The sequence below is a fragment of the Oncorhynchus clarkii genome, chromosome 5 (genome assembly GCF_045791955.1).
Source record: "Oncorhynchus clarkii lewisi isolate Uvic-CL-2024 chromosome 5, UVic_Ocla_1.0, whole genome shotgun sequence".
NCBI lineage: Eukaryota > Metazoa > Chordata > Actinopteri > Salmoniformes > Salmonidae > Oncorhynchus > Oncorhynchus clarkii.
In genome coordinates this window covers 31610784-31630889 of record NC_092151.1, presented here as the reverse complement: position 1 = coordinate 31630889, position 20106 = coordinate 31610784, and the positions used below count along the sequence as shown (strand labels likewise).

At 44.3% G+C, this 20106-nt stretch overlaps 1 protein-coding gene across 1 annotated transcript in view; it reads left to right on the top strand.

Moving 5' to 3' along the window:
- LOC139408665 (endoglin-like) overlaps window positions 1-20106 on the top strand; it is a 58865-nt gene that overhangs the window by 16096 nt on the left and 22663 nt on the right. Inside the window, exon 3 of the mRNA XM_071152843.1 lies at window positions 10414-10562. Coding sequence (XP_071008944.1) covers window positions 10414-10562 — 149 coding nt within the window. The remainder of the gene's footprint in view (window positions 1-10413; window positions 10563-20106) is intronic.

The window sequence follows — 20106 nt, the reverse complement described above, 5'->3', positions numbered from 1 at the left end:
AACTTCTCAAACGTGTCAAAAGTATCAAAATCTTAATTGCTATGCTATCCCCGATGTGACCAACCAAAAGTGGGCTCGTTAATATTTTCTGGGAAATCAGTGGAGAAAAACGGGTTAATGTCTGTTGGTCTATGAGAAACATATGCTGCGCAAAGCGATATCAATCTTGAATGATTGGAAGCACCCAGTATGCAATGTGTCGCTGCTGCTTCCATCTGCTCGGCGGAACAGTGTAAGCACAGCAACCGCTAAATTAGTCTTTCCCTCCAAAAGCCACGTTTGCTAATTAACTCCTGGAAGATTAATAGACTATCGCTATAGTGCAAATTCAAAATGTCTCGTCGTTTTACAATGAATTAATTTCTTCACACTGGGACCAACCTGAGGACTGAGAGCGAATAAAGTGTTTATGGAACACCTTGTCAATTTGACAGAAGAGGCAACTGAACCAACAAAACAAAAAACATCGCCCTCTCTGATGCTGCCTCGAAAATTACAGATAGATGTTTCTGTATGTGTGTGTGTGAAAGGGAGAAACAGAGAGAGATATGGAGAAAGTGGGAGAGCATATATCAACAGGGAACGGCAATGTACTTAACATTCACCATATCGAAAGTTTCTTGCATCACCGTTCTAGGAAAGAACTGCTAGTGTAGTGAATGACAACAGCACACACAGTTTGTCTACATCAAAGCGTCATATTGCTTTAGGAACAGCAGCACACAGACAGGCCATGAAGACTAACTGGGAGACAACTCTCAAGCCTCTAAGAGATAGGCGTGTGTTGTGTGTGTGAGTGAGCCATAGGCCCTCCATGCGTCATTGGATTTGTTGTTGCGTCTACTGTACTTCCGACAAAAGGAGACATCTGACAAACGGCTCCCAGAGGTATAAACAGAGCTACTGTATATGAAGAAAAGCTGTCTCCAGACCAGCTTTCACATCACCAATGTCCGTGCCACATAACATCCCCAAATAACACGCACACACCACACACAAAATACCCATCCCCCGTACTACTACATACAGTTGAAGTCGGAAGTTTACATACACCTTAGCCAAATACATTTAAAATACGTTTTTCACAATTCCTGACATTTAATCCTAGTAAAAAATTCCCTGTCTTAGGTCAGTTAGGATCACCACTTTATTTTAAGAATGTGAAATATCGGAAAAATAGTAGAGAGAATGATTTATTTCAGCTTTTATTTCTTTCATCACATTTCCAGTGGATCAGAAGTTTACATACACTCAATTAGTATTTGGTAGCATTGCCTCTAAATTGTTTAGCTTGGGTCAAACGTTTTGGGTAGCCTTCCAAAAGCTTCCCACAATAAGTTGGGTGAATTTTGGCCCATTCCTCCAGACAGAGCTGGTGTAACTGAGTCAGGTTTGTTGACCTCCTAGCTCGCACACGCTTTTTCAGTTCTGCCCTCAAATATTTTATTGGATTGAGGCCCGGGCTTTGTGATGGCCACTCCAATACCTTGACTTTGTTGTCTTTAAGCCATTTTGGCACTACTTTGGAAGTATGCTTGGGGTCAATGTCCATTTGGAAGACCCATTTGCAACCAAGCTTTAACTTCCTAACTGATGTCTTGAGATGTTGCTTCAATATATCCTCATAATTGTCCTTCCTCAATAAGAAATCTATTTTGTGAAGTGCACCAGTCCCTTCTGCAGAAAAGCACCCCCACAACATGATGCTGCCACTGCAGTGCTTCATGGTTGGGATGGTGTTCTTCGGCTTGCAAGCCTCCCCATTTTTCCTCCAAACATAACGATGGTTATTATGGCCAAACTCTTCTATTTTTGTTTCATCAGACCAGAGGACATTTCTCCAAAAAGTATGATCTTTGTCCTCATGTGCAGTGGCAAACTGTAGTCTGGCTTTTTTATGGCGGTTTTGGAGCAGTGGCTTCTTCCTGGCTGAGCAGCCTTTCAGGTTATGTCGATATAGGACTTGTTTTACTGTGGATATAGATACTTTTGTACCTGTTTCTTCCAGCATCTTCACAAGGTCCTTTGCTGTTGTTCTGGGATTTATTTGCACTTTTCGCACCAAAGTACATTCATCTCTAGGAGACAGAACGCGTCTCATTCCTGAGCGGTATGACGACTGCGTGGTCCCATGGTGTTTGTACTTGCATGCTATTGTTTGTACAGATGAACGTGGTACCTTCAGGCGTTTGGAAATTGCTCCCAAGGATGAACCAGACTTGTGGAGGTCTACATTTTTTTCTGAGGTCTTGTCTGTTTTCTTTTGATTTTCCTATTATGTCAAGCAAAGAGGCACTGAGTTTGAAGGTAGGCCTTAAAATACATCCACAGGTACACCTCCAATTTACTCAAATTATGTCAATTATCCTATCAGAAGCTTCTAAAGCCATGACATACTTTTCTGGAATTTCTAAGCTGTTTAAAGGCACAATCAATTTAGTGTATGTAAACTTCTGATCCACGGAAATTGTGATACACTGAATTATAAGTGAAATAATCTGTCTGTAAACAATTGTTGGAAAAAATCCTTGTGTCATGCACAAAGTAGATGTCCTAACCAACTTGCCAAAACTGTAGATTGTTAACAAGACATTTGTGGAGTGGTTGAAAAACGAGTTTTAATGACTCCAACCTAAGTGTATGTAAACTTCCGACTTCAATTGTACATACACAGTAGCAGTGAAAGTGACAGTGATAATCAGGGACTTATTGATAGACTGTGGAGATTTGTATGGCCTGAGGATATAAGGAGAGAGTTAAGGCACTGTGCAGTGCAGTATAGGGGTGAGAGGCCTGGGGACATTGTGGGCCCTTGCAGAGCGCTGATAAGAACTTGTTTACTAACCTGTAGATGGTCAGGCCTCAGTCTGTAGCCGCGGAAACAGCGGGACAATAGGTGTGTAGAGCTGGAGATGCGGGAGCAGGCCATTTTTATTTAGTTAATTTAGCAGATGCTCACACCATAGTGTCATCAGACCTTTGATACCAATGCATGGTGAAAGGGGGGCACAAAATGGTGAACCACTATAAAAAATGGCATAGAAAAGTATTTTGTATTTAGAAAATACAAATTACAGCTCTCCAAAGTATGTTGTTACAAAATACATTTGATTGTCATACAGCCCAGTGTAATCCAAATGACAAAATACTGAAAAGTACTTTAAATACATATTTCAAGTACATGTAACATAAATACTGCCCATGCCTGAAATACATTTTATACAGCAAAATAACAGATTATTATTTTGTACTTTTTAACGTAGTAGTGGAATACTACTGCTAGACTAAAATAGAATAAGTTTTCATCAATGTGTAAGATTTATTGTTCGGGTCCTGTAGTAAGAGGGCTACAAGTCTGTGGCTTTTGGCAGACTACTGTATTCATGAATAACAAAAAATAACAAAAAATACTCTTCCCCAGACTATCTTTTTAAATACAATTCTTAGGTCTTGATGTACAATAATGAATATCCTATCTCAAATAAAGGGTGAATGTAGAATAGTACAAGTCAAAACTGCCACATCTGCATTTTGCTCTTCCTCTCTGTCAAAGTGAATAGTGGTTTGATCCTTTGACTCTGTGAAGAGACTCAATAAAGGAAGTCACTGATTCCAGGATGTGGCTTGTTGCTGGCAGGGTCACAATGCCTCTCTTGAATATATTACCCTTAATGTCAGAGTTGTGTGGGTTTTTATTTCCAGCCAAGGTCCTCTTTCTGCTGAGTCGGGAGATCCATTCCACAGAATACTGACGTTGGACCTTTCACCTTTCAAACAAGAACTGATAGTCTGATCCAAGTCAGATTAGGCTGATGATAAAGTAATCGGTTTAATATTTCTGCTTTTTGACAGTTTTTTAGAGGAAAGAGCCACACTGGCTTTATCCGCTACGTGATGTCATTGTTCTCAATACACCTACAGATGTAGGATCTTAATTTGAGCCAGTTTGCTACAGCAACAACAAGAAATATTAATAATTAAGTAACTTTATGAAAAAATGCACACTGTTCAATCATCCTATTACGGGCAAGGCCATTAAGATTAATGGCATCATTATGTGTTCCACCAAAAATGTGGTATATCTGATCAAGTGTATAAGTGGTCTATGCTATGTAGTAAAAACAAAACGAGCTCTGAAAACAAGGATAGCAGAACACATGAGTAATACCAGTATCTCCAAGGACTCTTAACATGTTCGATACCAATGTATCTCGGAGAGCTGATATTGTGACGAGCCTCCATGAAATGCGCCACAGGGCTTCTCTGGTCAAGAAGCCCTGTGGCGCATTTCATGGAGGCTCGTCACAATATCAGCTCTCCGAGATACATTGGTATCGAACATGTTAAGAGTCCTTGGAGATACTGATAGTGTATTACTGAGAAGAGAATTGTATTGGATTCACCGTTTGTCTGTCATGTCTCCAAAAGGTCTTAACCAAGAGTTTGATATCAGACCATTTCTTACATGAATATGTCACATTGATTTGTCCTGCCATCCAGATCTCCACTTGGTCATTTTGTACATACAGTATACAGTATATTATATTTTCTGTAATTATTTGTTGATATACAATTATTAGAGGTACACAAGTTGTTTTTGAAATAGGTCACTGTAATTATATCTACGGCCACTGCCAATGGTCATATGGGTGGGTATTGCATGTAATCCTTTATGACCATATGTACACTACCGTTCAAACGTTTGGGGTCACTTCGAAATGTCCTTCTTTTTGAACGAAAAGTGATTTTTTTGTCCATTAAAATAACATAAAATTGATCAGAAATACAGTGCAGACATTGTTAATGTTGTAAATGACTATTGTAGCTGGAAAACGCAGATTTTTTTATGAAATATCTACATAGGCGTACAGAGGTCCATTATCAGCAATCATCACTCCTGTGTTCCAATGGCATGTTGTGTTAGCTAATCCAAGTTTATCATTTTAAAAGGCTAATTCATCATTGGAAAACCCTTTTGAAATTATGTTAGTACAGCTGAAAGCTGTGGTTCTGATTAAAGAATCAATAAAACTGGACTTCTTTAGACTAGTTGTGTATCTGGAGCATCAGCATTTGTGGGTTCGATTACAGGCTCAAAATGTCCAGAAACAAATAACTTTCTTCTGAAACTCAGAATATTCTTGTTCTGAGAAATTAAGGCTATTCTATGCGAGAAATTTACAAGAAACGGAAGATCTCGTACAACGCCGTGTTCTACTCCCTTCACAGAACAGTGCAAACTGGCCCTAACCAGAATAGAAAGAGGAGTGGGAGACCCCGGTGCACAACTGAGCAAGAGGAGAAGTACATTAAAGTGTCTAGTTTGAGAAACAGATGCCTCACAAGTCCTCAACTGACAGCTACATTAAATAGTACCCGCAAAACACCAGTCTCAACGTCAACAGTGAAGAGGCGACTCCGGGATGCTGGCCTTCTAGGCAGAGTTGCAAAGAAAAAGCCATATCTCAGACTGACCAATAAAAAGAAAAGATTAAGATGGGCAAAAGAACACAGATACTGGACAGAGGAAGATTGGGAAAAAAAGTGTTACGTACAGACAAATCTAAGTTGAGGTGTTCGGATCACAAAGAACATTCGTGAGATGCAGAAAATATCATGACACAAGGTGAGACCCATATGCACACACAGGAGGCAGATGGTTGGAGTCTTAAAATGTTTATTAATCCAAAGGGATAGGCAAGAGAATGATCGTGGACAGGCAAAAAGGTCAAAACCAGATCAGAGTCCAGGAGGTACAGGCTCGTGGTCAAGTGGCAGACAGGCTCGTGGTCAAGGCAGGCAGAATAGTCATGCAGGTGGGTACAAAGTCCAGAAACAGGCAAGGGTCAAAATCGTGAGGACTAGAAAAAAGAGAATGCATAAAGCAGGAGAACAGGAAAACCGCTGGTTGACTTGGAAACATACAAGACGAAGTGGCACAGCGAAACAGGAAATACAGGGATAAATACACTGGGGGAAAATCAGCGACACCTAGAGGGGGTGGAGAGAATCACAAGGACAGGTGAGACAGATCAGGCCGTGACAGAAAAAATGAAAAGATGCTATAGGAGTGCTTGATGCCATCTGTCAAGCATGGTGGAGGCAATGTGATGGTCTGGGAGTGCTTTGGTGGTGGTAAAGTGGGAGATTTGTACAAGGTAAAGGGGATCTTGAAGAAGGAAGGCTATCACTCCGTTTTGCCATGCAATGCCATACCCTGTGGACGATGCTTAATTGGAGCCAATTTCCTCCTACAACAGGTCAATGACCCAAAGCACAGCTCCAACCCTAATGAGCTATTATGAGAACAGCTCGACCGTATGGTACGTAAGAAGTGCCCATCAAGCCAATCCAATTTATGGGAGGTGCTTCAGGAAATCATGGGGTGAAATCTCTTCAGATTACCTCAACAAATTGACAACTATGATGCCAAAGGTCTGCAAGGCTGTAATAGCTGCAAATGGAGGATTCTTTGACGAAAGCAAAGTTTGAAGGACACAATTATTTCAATTAAAAATCATTATTTATAACCTTGTCAACGTCTTGACTATGTTTCCTATTCATTTTGCAACTCATTTAATGTATTTCTAAGTGAGCCCAAACTTTTGGATGGTAGTGTATAGCCTCTGTGATTAATTATGATTGACTATGCGCTTAAGTGAATCTAATTGCTTCCACACCCACCATGCGTCATGTGCCTAGTGGACATATGAAGTGAAATGTGTATATTTTGGGATTTAAGCACTCAGACTGTTTGACCTGATGAAGATCTGTTTCGGATTGAAACGTTGTCATTAAAGCTGTGAATTGGGAGCATAAACAGTGTGCGGGCCTTTCTGCTCTTTTACAATGATAATTGATGTACATTTTTGTAGGAGTTGATCAAAGTTTGACATTTCTAAGTAGGAAGTTCAGAAGCCTTTTTAAACCTCACATATACTACAAGTTAAACATTTATCCTGCAATAGGATGGTCAAATTAAGATCGGTACAGTATGCCTTGAAGAGATGGGCAAGTTGCAAAAAAAGATTACAAGATTGGAAATAATAATTCAAATGATTTTTGCTGTTTAGTTGTGTAATACGTCAGGGTCATCTGTAGATATTAAACATTTCCCACAATGTTAGGTATAAACTTTAATATTAAACAAACTATTTATGTACAAAAAAAACAAGAAGGCACAGATAGTAGACTTGGAATGTACCAGGCTGTGTCAGAGGGCTAACTTTGTGTACTTTACAGTATTGAGAAATCCCCCCTCCCCATACCTCGAGCCCCACTGTAGTCCGCTCCTCAGACAGGAGACACATGCCTATTTGGGCATTTTCTTTGGCTCAGCATCAGGTCTGGGAGTTGACCAGAACAATGAGACTAGAAGGGGCAGTCAAGAGACAGATACAAGCAGGCAGAAAAAGATAAGGGAGGAGGAGAGGTATTAATGGCAGATTCAGCAAGATTGCCAGACGCGATACAAGCCAAAGACCTAAATACTCAGATGAACACTGTGACACATCATCATTTCCTAAACATCCTCTACTATCCTATCATCCTATATCACATCATACATCTCATACACTGTAGGCTACATCCTCTGGCATCTAAAATCATGATGCATTCATTCAACCCTGACTCCGCCTCACATCTAACTCACATCTAAATGGGAATCACCACCATCATTCCTAAACATCTCTTCTTCCAATGGAAAATAAAATGTAAGGCGCTGCTGATAAAAATAGATAAAGACAGAGGAGAAATGGAACAGCACTTCTCTATAGCTCATTTACCAGCAAACCGCTTAGTGAGGCCGTTGGCATTTCCGGGTCAGGCAGAGGGGTTAGTGTGACTATGGTTTATATATTTAGTGACTGGTAAATAGGATAAGGAGAGGATCTGTATGTGTGTGTTGTGTGTGTGTGTGTGTGTGTGTGTGTGTGTGTGTGTGTGTGTGTGTGTGTGTGTGTGTGTGTCTGTGTCTGTGTCTGTGTGTGTGTGTGTCATGTGTGTGTGTGTTTGTGTGTGTGTATGTGTATGTGTATATGTGTGGTGTGTGTGTGCTTTGCCCGGTGGTGGCAGACACCACGGGTTGATTTACGTAAAGCAGTCCGGCGTAGTCACAGGCTGTTGACTCTGTCACGAGACAGCGTTTCTTTATGGCAGGTAATCTGGCTGTTAAGTGGACATTATGAAGGCACGGGCAGAATAACAGGAAGCCAGGCCTTGACTAGGGCAGGAGAAGAGGGATGATGAGAAAAGAGAGGGAGGAGCTCGCTTGTGGAGCAGTGGGGAAAGAAAGAAAGAAAGTCACAGTTCATTAACGAAAAGATGAGAGGCTGGAAAGAAAGAGCTGTTTGTGTGGTGGGCATTGGCTTGACTCATGCCCCTTCTCTCTCTCCTTTCTCTCCCTCCATTCCCCCTCGTAGTGATGAAAATGTCCTCTGCCCGGGCTCTCTGTCATCATCAGGCCAGATGTCTAAACCGGGCATTTCCTGTTGCCCTCATGACTATTGTTGTTTCCTGTTCAACCCCCCCCCCCCCCCCCCCTCTCTCCCTCCATCCTTCCATGGCGCTGATCAACCATAAACCCCCTCCCCCATAGGCCTTGCACCTTGTAGTTATAGTAAGGAAGGCCTTGGTCTGCAGGAGCGCTGATATAGGATCAGTTTAGCCTTTTAGATCATAATGAATAAGGTTATATGGACAGGGGTGACCTGATCCTAGATCAGCACTGGTACTCTCATATGCTTTGTGAATATGAACAGGCCAAGAAACTGAGAAGCTATGATTGTCTCTTAGAAGTTCATAGCAGTTTTTAACTCTCGTAATAAGTTATCAGAATAAATCATTATATGTGTCTAAATCCGGTCATTTAATTCTGCCACTGTGAAACATATCAGCTGAATGATAACTGATCTTTCTAGAAAATGGCGAGGTTTTCGATTCATCTTTACCACCGACTCATTCCAATTTAAAAAAAGATCCATCACATAGAACAAGCTGAAAATCCTCATACATTTTTCAATGGAGCATTGTCCTCTGTGCTCAATAATATAATCCCTTTCCATAATGGGTGTCAGTGGTATCCGATTTAGATGCGTGTCTACTGATTGGGACTCAGAGACTCAGACCAGGGTCGTCTCTGTTGTATTTGTCCTGTGATCATATCTGGGTCAGGAGACAGACAGTCTGAGCTGTGGGGCATCAGGGCCCAGCCCAGGCCCCAGCACAGCCAATCCAGATCTGAACGTGCCGCAACCGTGACGCCTGCCACCCAATGACCACGCAAGGTGCAGATAAAGCCCTAATCAGATCTCACTGTGATGGGCGGGACTTGGTCCTAGTGCTGACTGTTGATTGGGTAGGAAGCGACACCTGACCCTGCTCATCCTGAGGAAGGAGGCGGTTTAATAGTGGGGAATATTTATAAAGCACCAAAAGGACACCCCAACCAGGGGACAAAGTATTAGGAACAGATAAAGCAAATACATACTTTAAAAAAAGTTAATCAGCTGCCCTGTGTCTGTTTGACAGAGAGCAGAGGTTGGGGAGGAAACTCCCTGTGGTGCGGCATGGTGTAGTCAGGGAGTGAGGAATAGCAGAGGAATGGACTTGATTTAATGTTACCCATATGGCCGTAAGGTCCCAGATAAACTCGACTTATCAGCCGTGCCAGTCAGACCGGCAGCCCCTCCCACACATTTAGCATCCATACTCCTTACTTTATCTCCTGATTACAACACACGGCAGTGCTGCTTCCTAATGACCCACCATGCAATCCTTGTCCCCTCCTTCCCTTCCATAGACAGTCACTGAGTCACGAGTGATGGAGTGCATGTGGAGGAATCAGAGATGAATAGAACAGGAAAACAACACCCTCCATAGGCTAGGCTAATCTGTAACCAAGAGGGTGATTGAATATGTGTTTCAGATCATATATTATAGTGCTAGTCTACCGAGCTCTTTGCATGTTGCCTAACATATCTATTAATATATCTTGCTAATGATACTGTATCTTGGGCTTTACTGTATTAATGGTTTATGCATAAAACATTATGAGGAAATGCATAATGCATTATTCATATGGTCATAATAGAGGGTGTTAGCTCAATCAGCTCTCCATGTTTTTCTCTTTTTATTGTACCTCTCCTCTTGTACACTCTTAGAAAAAAAGGTGTTATCTAGAACCTAAAATGGGTTATTCTGCTGTCCCCATAGGAGAACCCTTTGAATAACTATTTTTGGTTTCAGGTAGAACCCTTTTCGGTTCCATGCAGAACCCATTCCACATTATTGGCCATCATTGTAATAAAGAATTTGCTCTAGACTCGTTAAATAAAGGTTCAATAAAATGTATGGTCCTAGAAAATGTGAACTCTCTACTTTGTTTAACCAGGTTTCCCTCTGTCTCTCCCCCAGCATCCCAGCAGACCTGTGAGCCAGTGGCGGTCCCTGAAAACCAGAATGCCTGGATCAGGTTGAGAGAGATGCGTCCAGGCTGCTGGACCAACTACACCACTCAGGACGGCAAAGAAGTTCACATCCTCAGCCTGCACTACACTATTGAGGTAAGGCAATCTACTGTATATGGTTTGCATGTCCTAAACCACTGTGGAAGGCTTCCACTGCATTTCAATCGACCAGTATGTCCAGTGTAAAAATGTCCAAGATTAAGACACAGGTTCCAATATGTAGTACACTGATATGTGAGGTAATATGATTTTACTGTAGTCATATTTGTTCAAATGACTGTAGTTTTTCAAATAATAGCATTAACTTTTCAAAATGTTCTGCATTGTTAGATTCAATTCAGTTTGTATACATCATATCTGGAGTCCATATAGTAGATAGCTACGTTAGCTCCATATAGCTGGAATATTTGTCCCGTTCCTGGGGGAAAAGGTTGTTCTGGGAGAGTGTCTGTGTGAAATTGATACCAGATGAGCGTCAGCACACCAGGCTAGCTTTCTCATGAGTTTGATGCCAGATGAGTGTTAGCGTGCTAGGTTAGCTAGCTTTCCCATGTGGCTGAGAGTCAACATTAGGGACACCTCCTCTGGTTAGCCTGATAAGTGCAAACACATGCCAAACATAACATGGAGCTGGGGTCACCCCTTACAGGCTTGCACTACATACACAGTAGTGTGAAAACACACTACCGCATCCAACAGCCTGCATGGGGAATGGGGCTGTGTGTGTGGATGTCAAAAAGTTGTACCGTAAATTGCAGTAGGACCAATTGGAAATCAATTGAGGAAATTGACCCTAGATCAGTGCTTAGGAGGACAAATGTAATCCTACACTGCTTTTTCCTACGCAGACTTCCTTTTTCATTTTCTGACAGTGTCTGGTCAGCACATATTAGTAATTTTTTTATCAGTGCTGTGCTCTCTCTCTCCCTCGTCCTTCACTCTCTGTTTCTCTCTCTCTCTCTCTCTGACACACGCAAGCATGCACAGGCACACACACAAACTGACTTTATCTCTCTCATTCCCTCTTTAATATTAATTAAAGGGGGCTCACCCAGGAGTGGGTCTGTGTGGTACCCATTAGTGTGTGGTTGTGATTCGGATGAGACGCCATCACAGGATAATACAGTATCTGAGGATGGCTGCCTGGATTCCTCGCCTTTAATGAAGGCTAAAGGAGTCCCTCGGCCTGCCTGCACTAAATGACAAAAAATACTGGAAAATCTCTTCCTGTCTTCCTCTGCTTCTCCCTCTGGCGTCATAGAAAACAACTATAACATGTTAAATTGTTCTTAACTCGTGTTTTTATGTACACAGCTAAACAAAGACAGATTTCTTCCAAGAATGGTCCTAGAGTGGTCCAAGAAAGAGAAATGTGGTGTAGAAGAAATGTTAGCTCTTTACTGCCAGGTTTATATGAAACACGAAAGATTGAAGAGGAGGAGGAACACAAAGGCTGTAGTTTGTCCAGAACTGGAGCCAGCCGTGTGATCCCGTGGACATTCCACAGAGCAAGCGTATCCTGTTCTCCTGTGGGACCAGGCTAAATGTTTGGAATTGGAGAGTGAGGGTTCATGCTATTTCTCAACACACACAGCCTTATCACTCTATTTACTGCATCAGTTTGGGGCAGTGCTGAAGATGTACGATTTGGAAGGCTTGGAGGCTTTGCTTATCCTCAGACACAAAGCAGGGGTATGTCCTTGGCTGAAGTCAAAATGACCAGTGGATGGAGAGAAGATATTTTTTTATCTGTCTGTCTGTCTGTCTGTCTGTCTGTCTGTCTGTCTGTCTGTCTGTCTGTCTGTCTGTCTGTCTGTCTGTCTGTCATATTGAAAGTGTGGCTGCCTGGCGGTCTGTTCAATATGGCAGGGGGATGGAGGGACAAGAGGGAGAGAAGGGAGGAGAGAAGGCAGAAGGGGAGGGGCTTGTCCAGACCCCAATGATGTCACATTCTGGCACTGGACTTGGCTCACAGCCGAGACTGGACCGTCGGAGCCAGCTTAGGTTAGGGGAGAGAGACAAAGAATAACGGGAAGCTGTTATGCACCAGTAAAAGCCCTAGAGAAAAAAAAAGTCTGAGGAGGAAAACAATTGTATCTTGAAAGCACAGGAACAAAAATAGCAAGGGCGAGCGACCAGGGACGACAACGTGCATTGTTCCAACTTCTAGAGTAAATTGGAGATAGTGATGGAGAAAATAAGAAGAAGAATCGAGGACAGTTCTTTTATAAAGACCTTTTGAGTTTTGGTTAACCGTGAAAGTATTGTTAATTCCCAACTGATTTGCATGCGTAAATCCTTTTGACTCATATAGTATATTAGTCACAGACACATCCTTGACTCTATTGACTCAAACTGAGTGAATAGTGAATAAGTTGTCCATACCAGACTGGTACACTGTCAGATAACAGGAAAAATGAGTCATACATTTACTGTATATTGTGTGATTTGCTAGAACACTCATGGAATAACAATAGGATTCTCAACCCAAAACTATTTCCAACCATCTAAGACCCTACTGTGTTTCATTGAAAGGGAAGTGTAAAGTCTAGTTGTCAGCAAAGTACAAAGTCTAAACTATGGCCCCTTCACTTGTTGAGGCCAATTTATATCATGAACGGCAGAAGAAGAAAACATGCATCTCTCAGCTGACTGGTAATTGAGTAATCCTGCTCCTTCAGGGTATTTCAGGAGGCATTCTCTGAGTTTCGATGATAAACATATACTGACACTACTTAAAAGACTAGGCAAGCGACGTACTTTAATGCTCTGTGATGATAGACAGTGGCAAGGGACACGGATAATGTAATCAGTTAGACTGTTTGCCTGCAGCTCGGCCTGACTCCTTGTCTGTAATTCACGCACGTGAACACACACACACACATACTCCCCCACCATCCTTGCACACACACACACACACACACACACACACACACACACACACACACACACACACACACACACACACACACACACACACACACACACACTCTCCCCCACCATCCTTGCAAACACACACAGCACTTAAGTATTCTCTTTGTTCACTAATCCACGTGCCCCAGACTGCTCACCTCTGAAAATGTTCTTAAGTCTCCGCTAAAAATTAACGCCGGGACACAACAGGGATGCCTTTTATTTTGGACTTCCTGCCAATGGGCCCTGACAACTTCCCTCCTGCGAGACTCATTAGACGAAGGCAGAGAGGAAGAGAAAGAGAGAGGCCCAACTCGGCTGAAAATTTGTCTCCCTCCAGCAGGTGGCGTTTTTTTGTATTGTTTCCCCCACCAAGCAATGAGATTTTGTATGGAGTTTAATGAGAGAGTGTCGAATTTGGTCAACATAAAAATGTATGGCTTATTTGCTATGTGAGGTCTATTTGAGCAAATATAAGTTTCGCAATGCTTAGGTTTTTACGAGTGTCCTGATATAAGTAGGACATGTGACATCCCGGCAACTTTGAGAAAAAAGTATATCCATAATCTTTGACGAAGGTTTGTCTGTGGATTGGAGACGATCACAGGTGTGTTCTGTGAAGATGACTGATAGAAAAGAGGAGTGATTCAATTGAGGTGGACAGAGCGGAGATGATATCAAACTGCCTATTGGGCACACTAAATGAGTGTGTGTGTTCATGGACACAGCATCTGTTGCTCTCTTACATCCACAATACACTGGCCTGTTGACAGCAGCTATCGTGGTGTGTTGTCTGTCTGTTTGTGTGTGTGTGTGTTGAACATGGCCCTTGCAGAGGCCTTGTGTATTAGCCCTGCAGTAGGCCTCAGACAATACATTGGGGGTCTCCTCCCACCAGCGTCAAACATTAGGGGTCCACATTTTCCACTTTGGCCCCTCGCCTCAGCTCAGCATGGCCCTCTCAGAATGCACGCTGTCAACAGCAGGCAGCAGACGATCAATTTAATAAGAGTGAGCATAGACGAACAGAAAGACACCGTGTTCCTCAACCCCCTCGCACAGTACTCTCCACACAAAGGCCAGCAGCCAAGAGAATCCAGCTCCAAAACAAGCAAGAGTTTAGAGGCTTTAAGTCTGGATAAAAGTGGCTTTTTGTTCATGTTAATAGTTAATTCCCCAAAAGCCCCTCTTCAGAACTGTATTTTGGAGGTATTTAAGTACTGTCGTCCACTTCAGTATTTTAACAACAAAATGGATTAATTTAAGGTAATTCATTGGCACGTTCAAGACAGAATATAAAAATCCTTTCTTCCTCTTTTTTTGTTGCTCTTTGTAAACATCACTATTTTACAACGCATTCTTGACTTACCAGGTATATATTGTAAGAACATATTTGACTTACCTAAAGCTGAAGTCCAACACTGTTTACCTGTTGTCTACTGTGGTACGAACTGTGAACTAGAATATGCTTCTCTGACCCTCTGTACATTTTGCTACCAGCCTGCTGAATCCTGATGCAGCCTAGTGGAGCTGTGCTTTGTGAGCTAAGCATGTGTCGGGGCCACTGCCACTCAGATAGAGGCTGTCTAATCTCCTCCAGGACCACTGAGGCAGATAGTGTACAGGAGGGCATTGATGCACATCCAGTCCTCTCTCTGTCAGGGCTGGAAGTCAACTGCAGGGGGCTGGCAAGGTGGACATGTTGACTCTGCTGTCACTGGAGAGGGGAGAAGAGATTAGTGGAGAGGATATGGCTAAGCCTCTCACCTCTGTTCCTACTGGTACTCCAAGCCTCTCACATCTGTTCCTATTGGTACTCCAAGCCTCTCACCTCTGTTCCTATTGGTACTCCAAGCCTCTCACATCTGAGTACTGGTACTCCAAGCCTCTCACATCTGTTCCTACTGGTACTCCAAGCCTCTCACCTCTGTTCCTATTGGTACTCCAAGCCTCTCACCTATGTTCCTACTGGTACTCCAAGCCTCTCACCTCCACTCCAAGAATGCAGAATGCCGATAAATGCCTTGGTGAGGAAAATGATGTCACAAATTTAATCATGTAATATTAGGCATACTAGTGTGTGCCCAGTGGGTATCTACTTGCTCATTGACAGTCCGCGAGCTACTGGGCCTGCAGTTTTCTGCTAAGGTGCAACCTTTGGTAGGCTGATGGAAGCCTACTCAGAGCCATTGGACCAACACCATTGGACATGAAACAACAATACAAATGTAGATAAACTATTTTATTTTGCAGGTGTCTTTTCACTTTAAACACCAGTGGTGCAACTAGTGCTTTCTAACGCCAATGAAACAAAACAGTGGCGCGCAGGAGCAAATAAATACTTTAGGTGACGGGGTGCAAAATGCAATCTGTTAATCATTTTTATATAGCCTACTCAACCTCTCTTTCGTATCGTCTGAGATCCCTAAAGATTGGAAAGCTGCCATGGTCATCCCCCTCTTCAAAGGGGGTGACACTCTAGGCCCAAACTGTTACAGACCTATATCTATCCTACCCTGCCTTTCTAAAGTCTTCGAAAGCCAAGTTAACATACAGATCACCAACCATTTAGAATCCCACCGTACCTTCTCCGCTATGCAATCTGGTTTCCGAGCTGGTCATGGGTGCACCTCAGCCACACTCAAGGTCCTAAACGATATCATAACCGCCATTGATAAAAGACAATACTGTGCAGCTGTATTTATCGACCTGGCCAAGGCTTTTGACTCTATAAATCACTGCATTCTTATCGGCAGACACAACAGCCTTGGTTTCTCAAATGACTGCCTCGCTTGGTTCACCAACTACTTCTCAGATGGAGTTCAATGTGTCAAATCGGAGGGCCTGTTGTCTGGACCTCCGGAAGTCTCTATGGGGGGTGCCACAGGGTTCAATTCTCGGGCCGACTCTTTTCTCTGTATACTTCAATAATGTCGCTTTTGCTACGGGTGATTCTCTGATCCACCACTATGCAGACGACACCATTCTGTATACTTCTGGCCCTTCTTTGGACACTGTGTTAACAAACCTCCAGACGAGCTTCAATGCCATACAACACTCCTTCCATGGCCTCCAACTGCTCATTAATGCAAGCAAAACTAAATGCATGCTCTTCAACCGATCGCTGCCTGCACCCGCCCGCCCGTCTAGCAACACTACTCTGGATGGTTCTGACTTAGAATGTGTGGACAACTACAAATACCTAGGTGTCTGGTTAGACTGTAAACTCTCCTTCCAGACTCACATTAAGCATCTCCAATCCAAAATGAAATCTAGAATCAACTTCCTATTTCACAACAAAGCATCTTTCATGCTGCCAAACATACCCTCGTAAAACTGACCTATCCTACCGATCCTTAACTTCGGCGATGTCACTTACGAAATAGCCTCCAACACTCTACTCAGCAAACTGGATGCAGTCTATAACAGTGCCATCCGTTTTGTCACCAAAGCCCCATATACTACCCACCACTGCGACCTGTATGCTCTCGTTGGCTGACCCTCGCTTCATATTCGTCGCCAAACTCACTGGCTCCAGGTCATCTAAGTAATTTCTAGATAAATCCCCACCTTATCTCAGCTCACTGGTCACCATATCAGCACCCACCCGTTTCACGCGCTCCAGCAGGTATATTTCACTGGTCACCCCCAAAGCCGACTCCTTCTTTGGCCGCCTTTCCTTCCAGTTCTCTGCTGCCAATGACTGGAACAAATTGCAAAAATCACTGAAGCTGGAGACTTTTATCTCCCTCACTATTTTTAAGCATCGGCTGTCAGAGCAGCTTACCGATCATTGCACCTGTACATAGCCAATCTGTAAATAGCCCACCAAACTACCTCATCCCCATATTGTTATTTATTTTTATGCTCCTTTGCACCCCAGTATCTCTACTTGCACATTCATCTTCTGCACATGTATCACTCCAGTGTTTAATTGCTAAATTGTAATTATTTCACCACTATGGCCTATTTATTGCCTTACCTCCCTAATCTTACTACATTTGCAGACACTGTATATAGACTTTCTATTGTGTTATTGACTGTACATTTGTTTATTGACTGTACGTTTGTTTATTCCATGTATAACTCTGTGTTGTTTGTGTCACACTGCTTTGCTCTATCTTTGCCAGGTCGCAGTTGTAAATTAGAACTTGTTCTCAACTGGCCTACCTGGTTAAATAAAATCTCAAATAAAAATAATTTAAAAATTGACATATCTATTTGAATACAAAAACAAGCGTTTGCACCCCTATTTTCAAATTGGGGATGCAGCAGCTCTGTTTGCTCCATTGCTCAGGCACCTATGCTGGTACCCTAAGCCTCTCACCCCACCTCGTCCTGGTACCCCAAGCCTCTCACACACCTCCTCCTGGAACCCAAACCTCTCACCCTCCTCCTCCTGGTACCCCAAGCCTCTCACCCCACCTCCTCCTGGTACCCCAAGCCTCTCATCCACCTCCTCCCTGTACCCTAAGCCTCTCACCCCACCTCCGCCTGGTACCCCAAGCCTCTCATCCCACCTCCTCCTGGTACCCCAAGCCTCTCACCCACCTCCTCCCTGTACCCCAAGCCTCTCACCCACCTCCTCCTGGTACTCCAAGCCTCTCACACACCTCCTCCTGGAACCCAAACCTCTCACCCTCCTCCTCCTGGTACCCCAAGCCTCTCACCCCACCTCCTCCTGGTACCCCAAGCCTCTCACCCACCTCCTCCTGGTACCCCAAGCCTCTCACCCACCTCCTCCCTGTACCCTACGCCTCTCACCCCACCTCCTCCTGGTACCCCAAGCCTCTCATCCCACTTCCTCCTGGCACCCCAAGCCTCTCAACCCACCTCCTCCTGGTACCCCAAGCCTCTCACCCACCTCCTCCTGGTACCCCAAGCCTCTCACCCACCTCCTCTTGGTACTCCAAGCCTCTCACCCACCTCCTCCTGGTACCTCAAGCCTCTCATCTCACCTCCTCCTGGTACCCCAAGCCTCTCACCCACCTCCTCCTGGTACCACAAGCCTCTCACCCCACCTCCTCCTGGTACCCAAAGCCTCTCACCCACCTCCTCCTGGTACCACAAGCCTCTCACCCCACCTCCTCCTGGTACCCCAAGCCTCTCACCTCACCTCCTCCCTGTACCCCAAGCCTCTCACCCACCTCCTCCTGGTACCCCAAGCCTCTCACCCCACCTCCTCCTGGTACCCCAAGCCTCTCACCCCACCTCCTCCTGGTGCCCCAAGCCTCTCACCCCACCTCCTCCTGGTACCCCAAGCCTCTCAGCCCACCTCCTCCTGGTACCCCAAGACACTCACCCCACCTCCTCCTGGTACCCCAAGCCTCTCAGCCCACCTCCTCCTGGTACCCCAAGCCTCACAGCCCACCTCCTCCTGGTACCCCAAGCCTCTCAGCCCACCTCCTCCTGGTACCCCAAGCCTCACAGCCCACCTCCTCCTGGTACCCCAAGCCTCACAGCCCACCTCCTCCTGGTACCCCAAGCCTCTCAGCCCACCTCCTCCTGGTACCCCAAGCCTCTCACCCCACCTCCTCCTGGTACCCCAAGGCTCTCAGCCCACCTCCTCCTGGTACCCCAAGACACTCATCCCACCTCCTCCTGGTACCCCAAGCCTCTCAGCCCACCTCCTCCTGGTACCCCAAGCCTCACAGCCCACCTCCTCCTGGTACCCCAAGCCTCACAGCCCACCTCCTCCTGGTACCCCAAGCCTCTCAGCCCACCTCCTCCTGGTACCCCAAGCCTCTCACCCCACCTCCTCCTGGTACCCCAAGCCTCTCAGCCCACCTCCTCCTGGTACCCCAAGACACTCATCCCACCTCCTCCTGGTACCCCAAGCCTCTCAGCCCACCTCCTCCTGGTACCCCAAGCCTCACAGCCCACCTCCTCCTGGTACCCCAATCCTCACAGCAATAACTGGTGCTGGACTTGGATTACTGCTGCTGGATTGGATTATTGAGCTGGTCCTGCTAGTGTTGTGCTGCTTTGACTGTAGCATTGGACAGGTTTTGCTGTAGCCTGTTCCTCTACTGTAGCCTGTTCCTCAGCCCTAGCCATTAAAACAGTCAGCCAACACCTGCCACTGGGGATGAATGTCATATTTCCACATTACACAGTGATTTATAGTAGCTAACTTTGCCATTACTAGAGAGACTACATGATGTCTTGTTTCTCATATCAGCTGACGCTATCAAATCACACAAATTACATCTACCATCAACGGAATCTTTCTCATCTTGTCTTCTCTGGAATTGAAGAAGTGAAGAAAGCGGTACATAATTTAGCATGCGGGCCATCCTTGTATTTTTCACATGTACTGTCCTGATGTGATGCCTCTGGAAGGAAACAGAAATGGGAATCTCTCAATGACTTTCTCTGTGGGAGAGAAAACACAGTAGAAACCCTTGTGTTGAGCTGTCAGACAACATTCCAAACCCAAGCTCGGTCCTTTCAAAATAAATTAAGGTGTTGTGTTGGATTACATTTGTGTCGCGAGAACAACATGTGTTACCCCACCATATGATCATTACATTGTAGTGTGCAGTCATTGTATTTTGAATGATGCCATGTGCTGACTCTGTGAAATGGAATAACACTGTTGAAAGGGAAGTAGATTTTTAACATGGAGGTTTGGAGTCAATATATGAGTGAGGGGAATAGATTTGGAACCTGGTTGTGTGCTTGTGTGTGTGTGTGTGTGTCTGTGAGTGTGTGTGTGTGTGTCTGT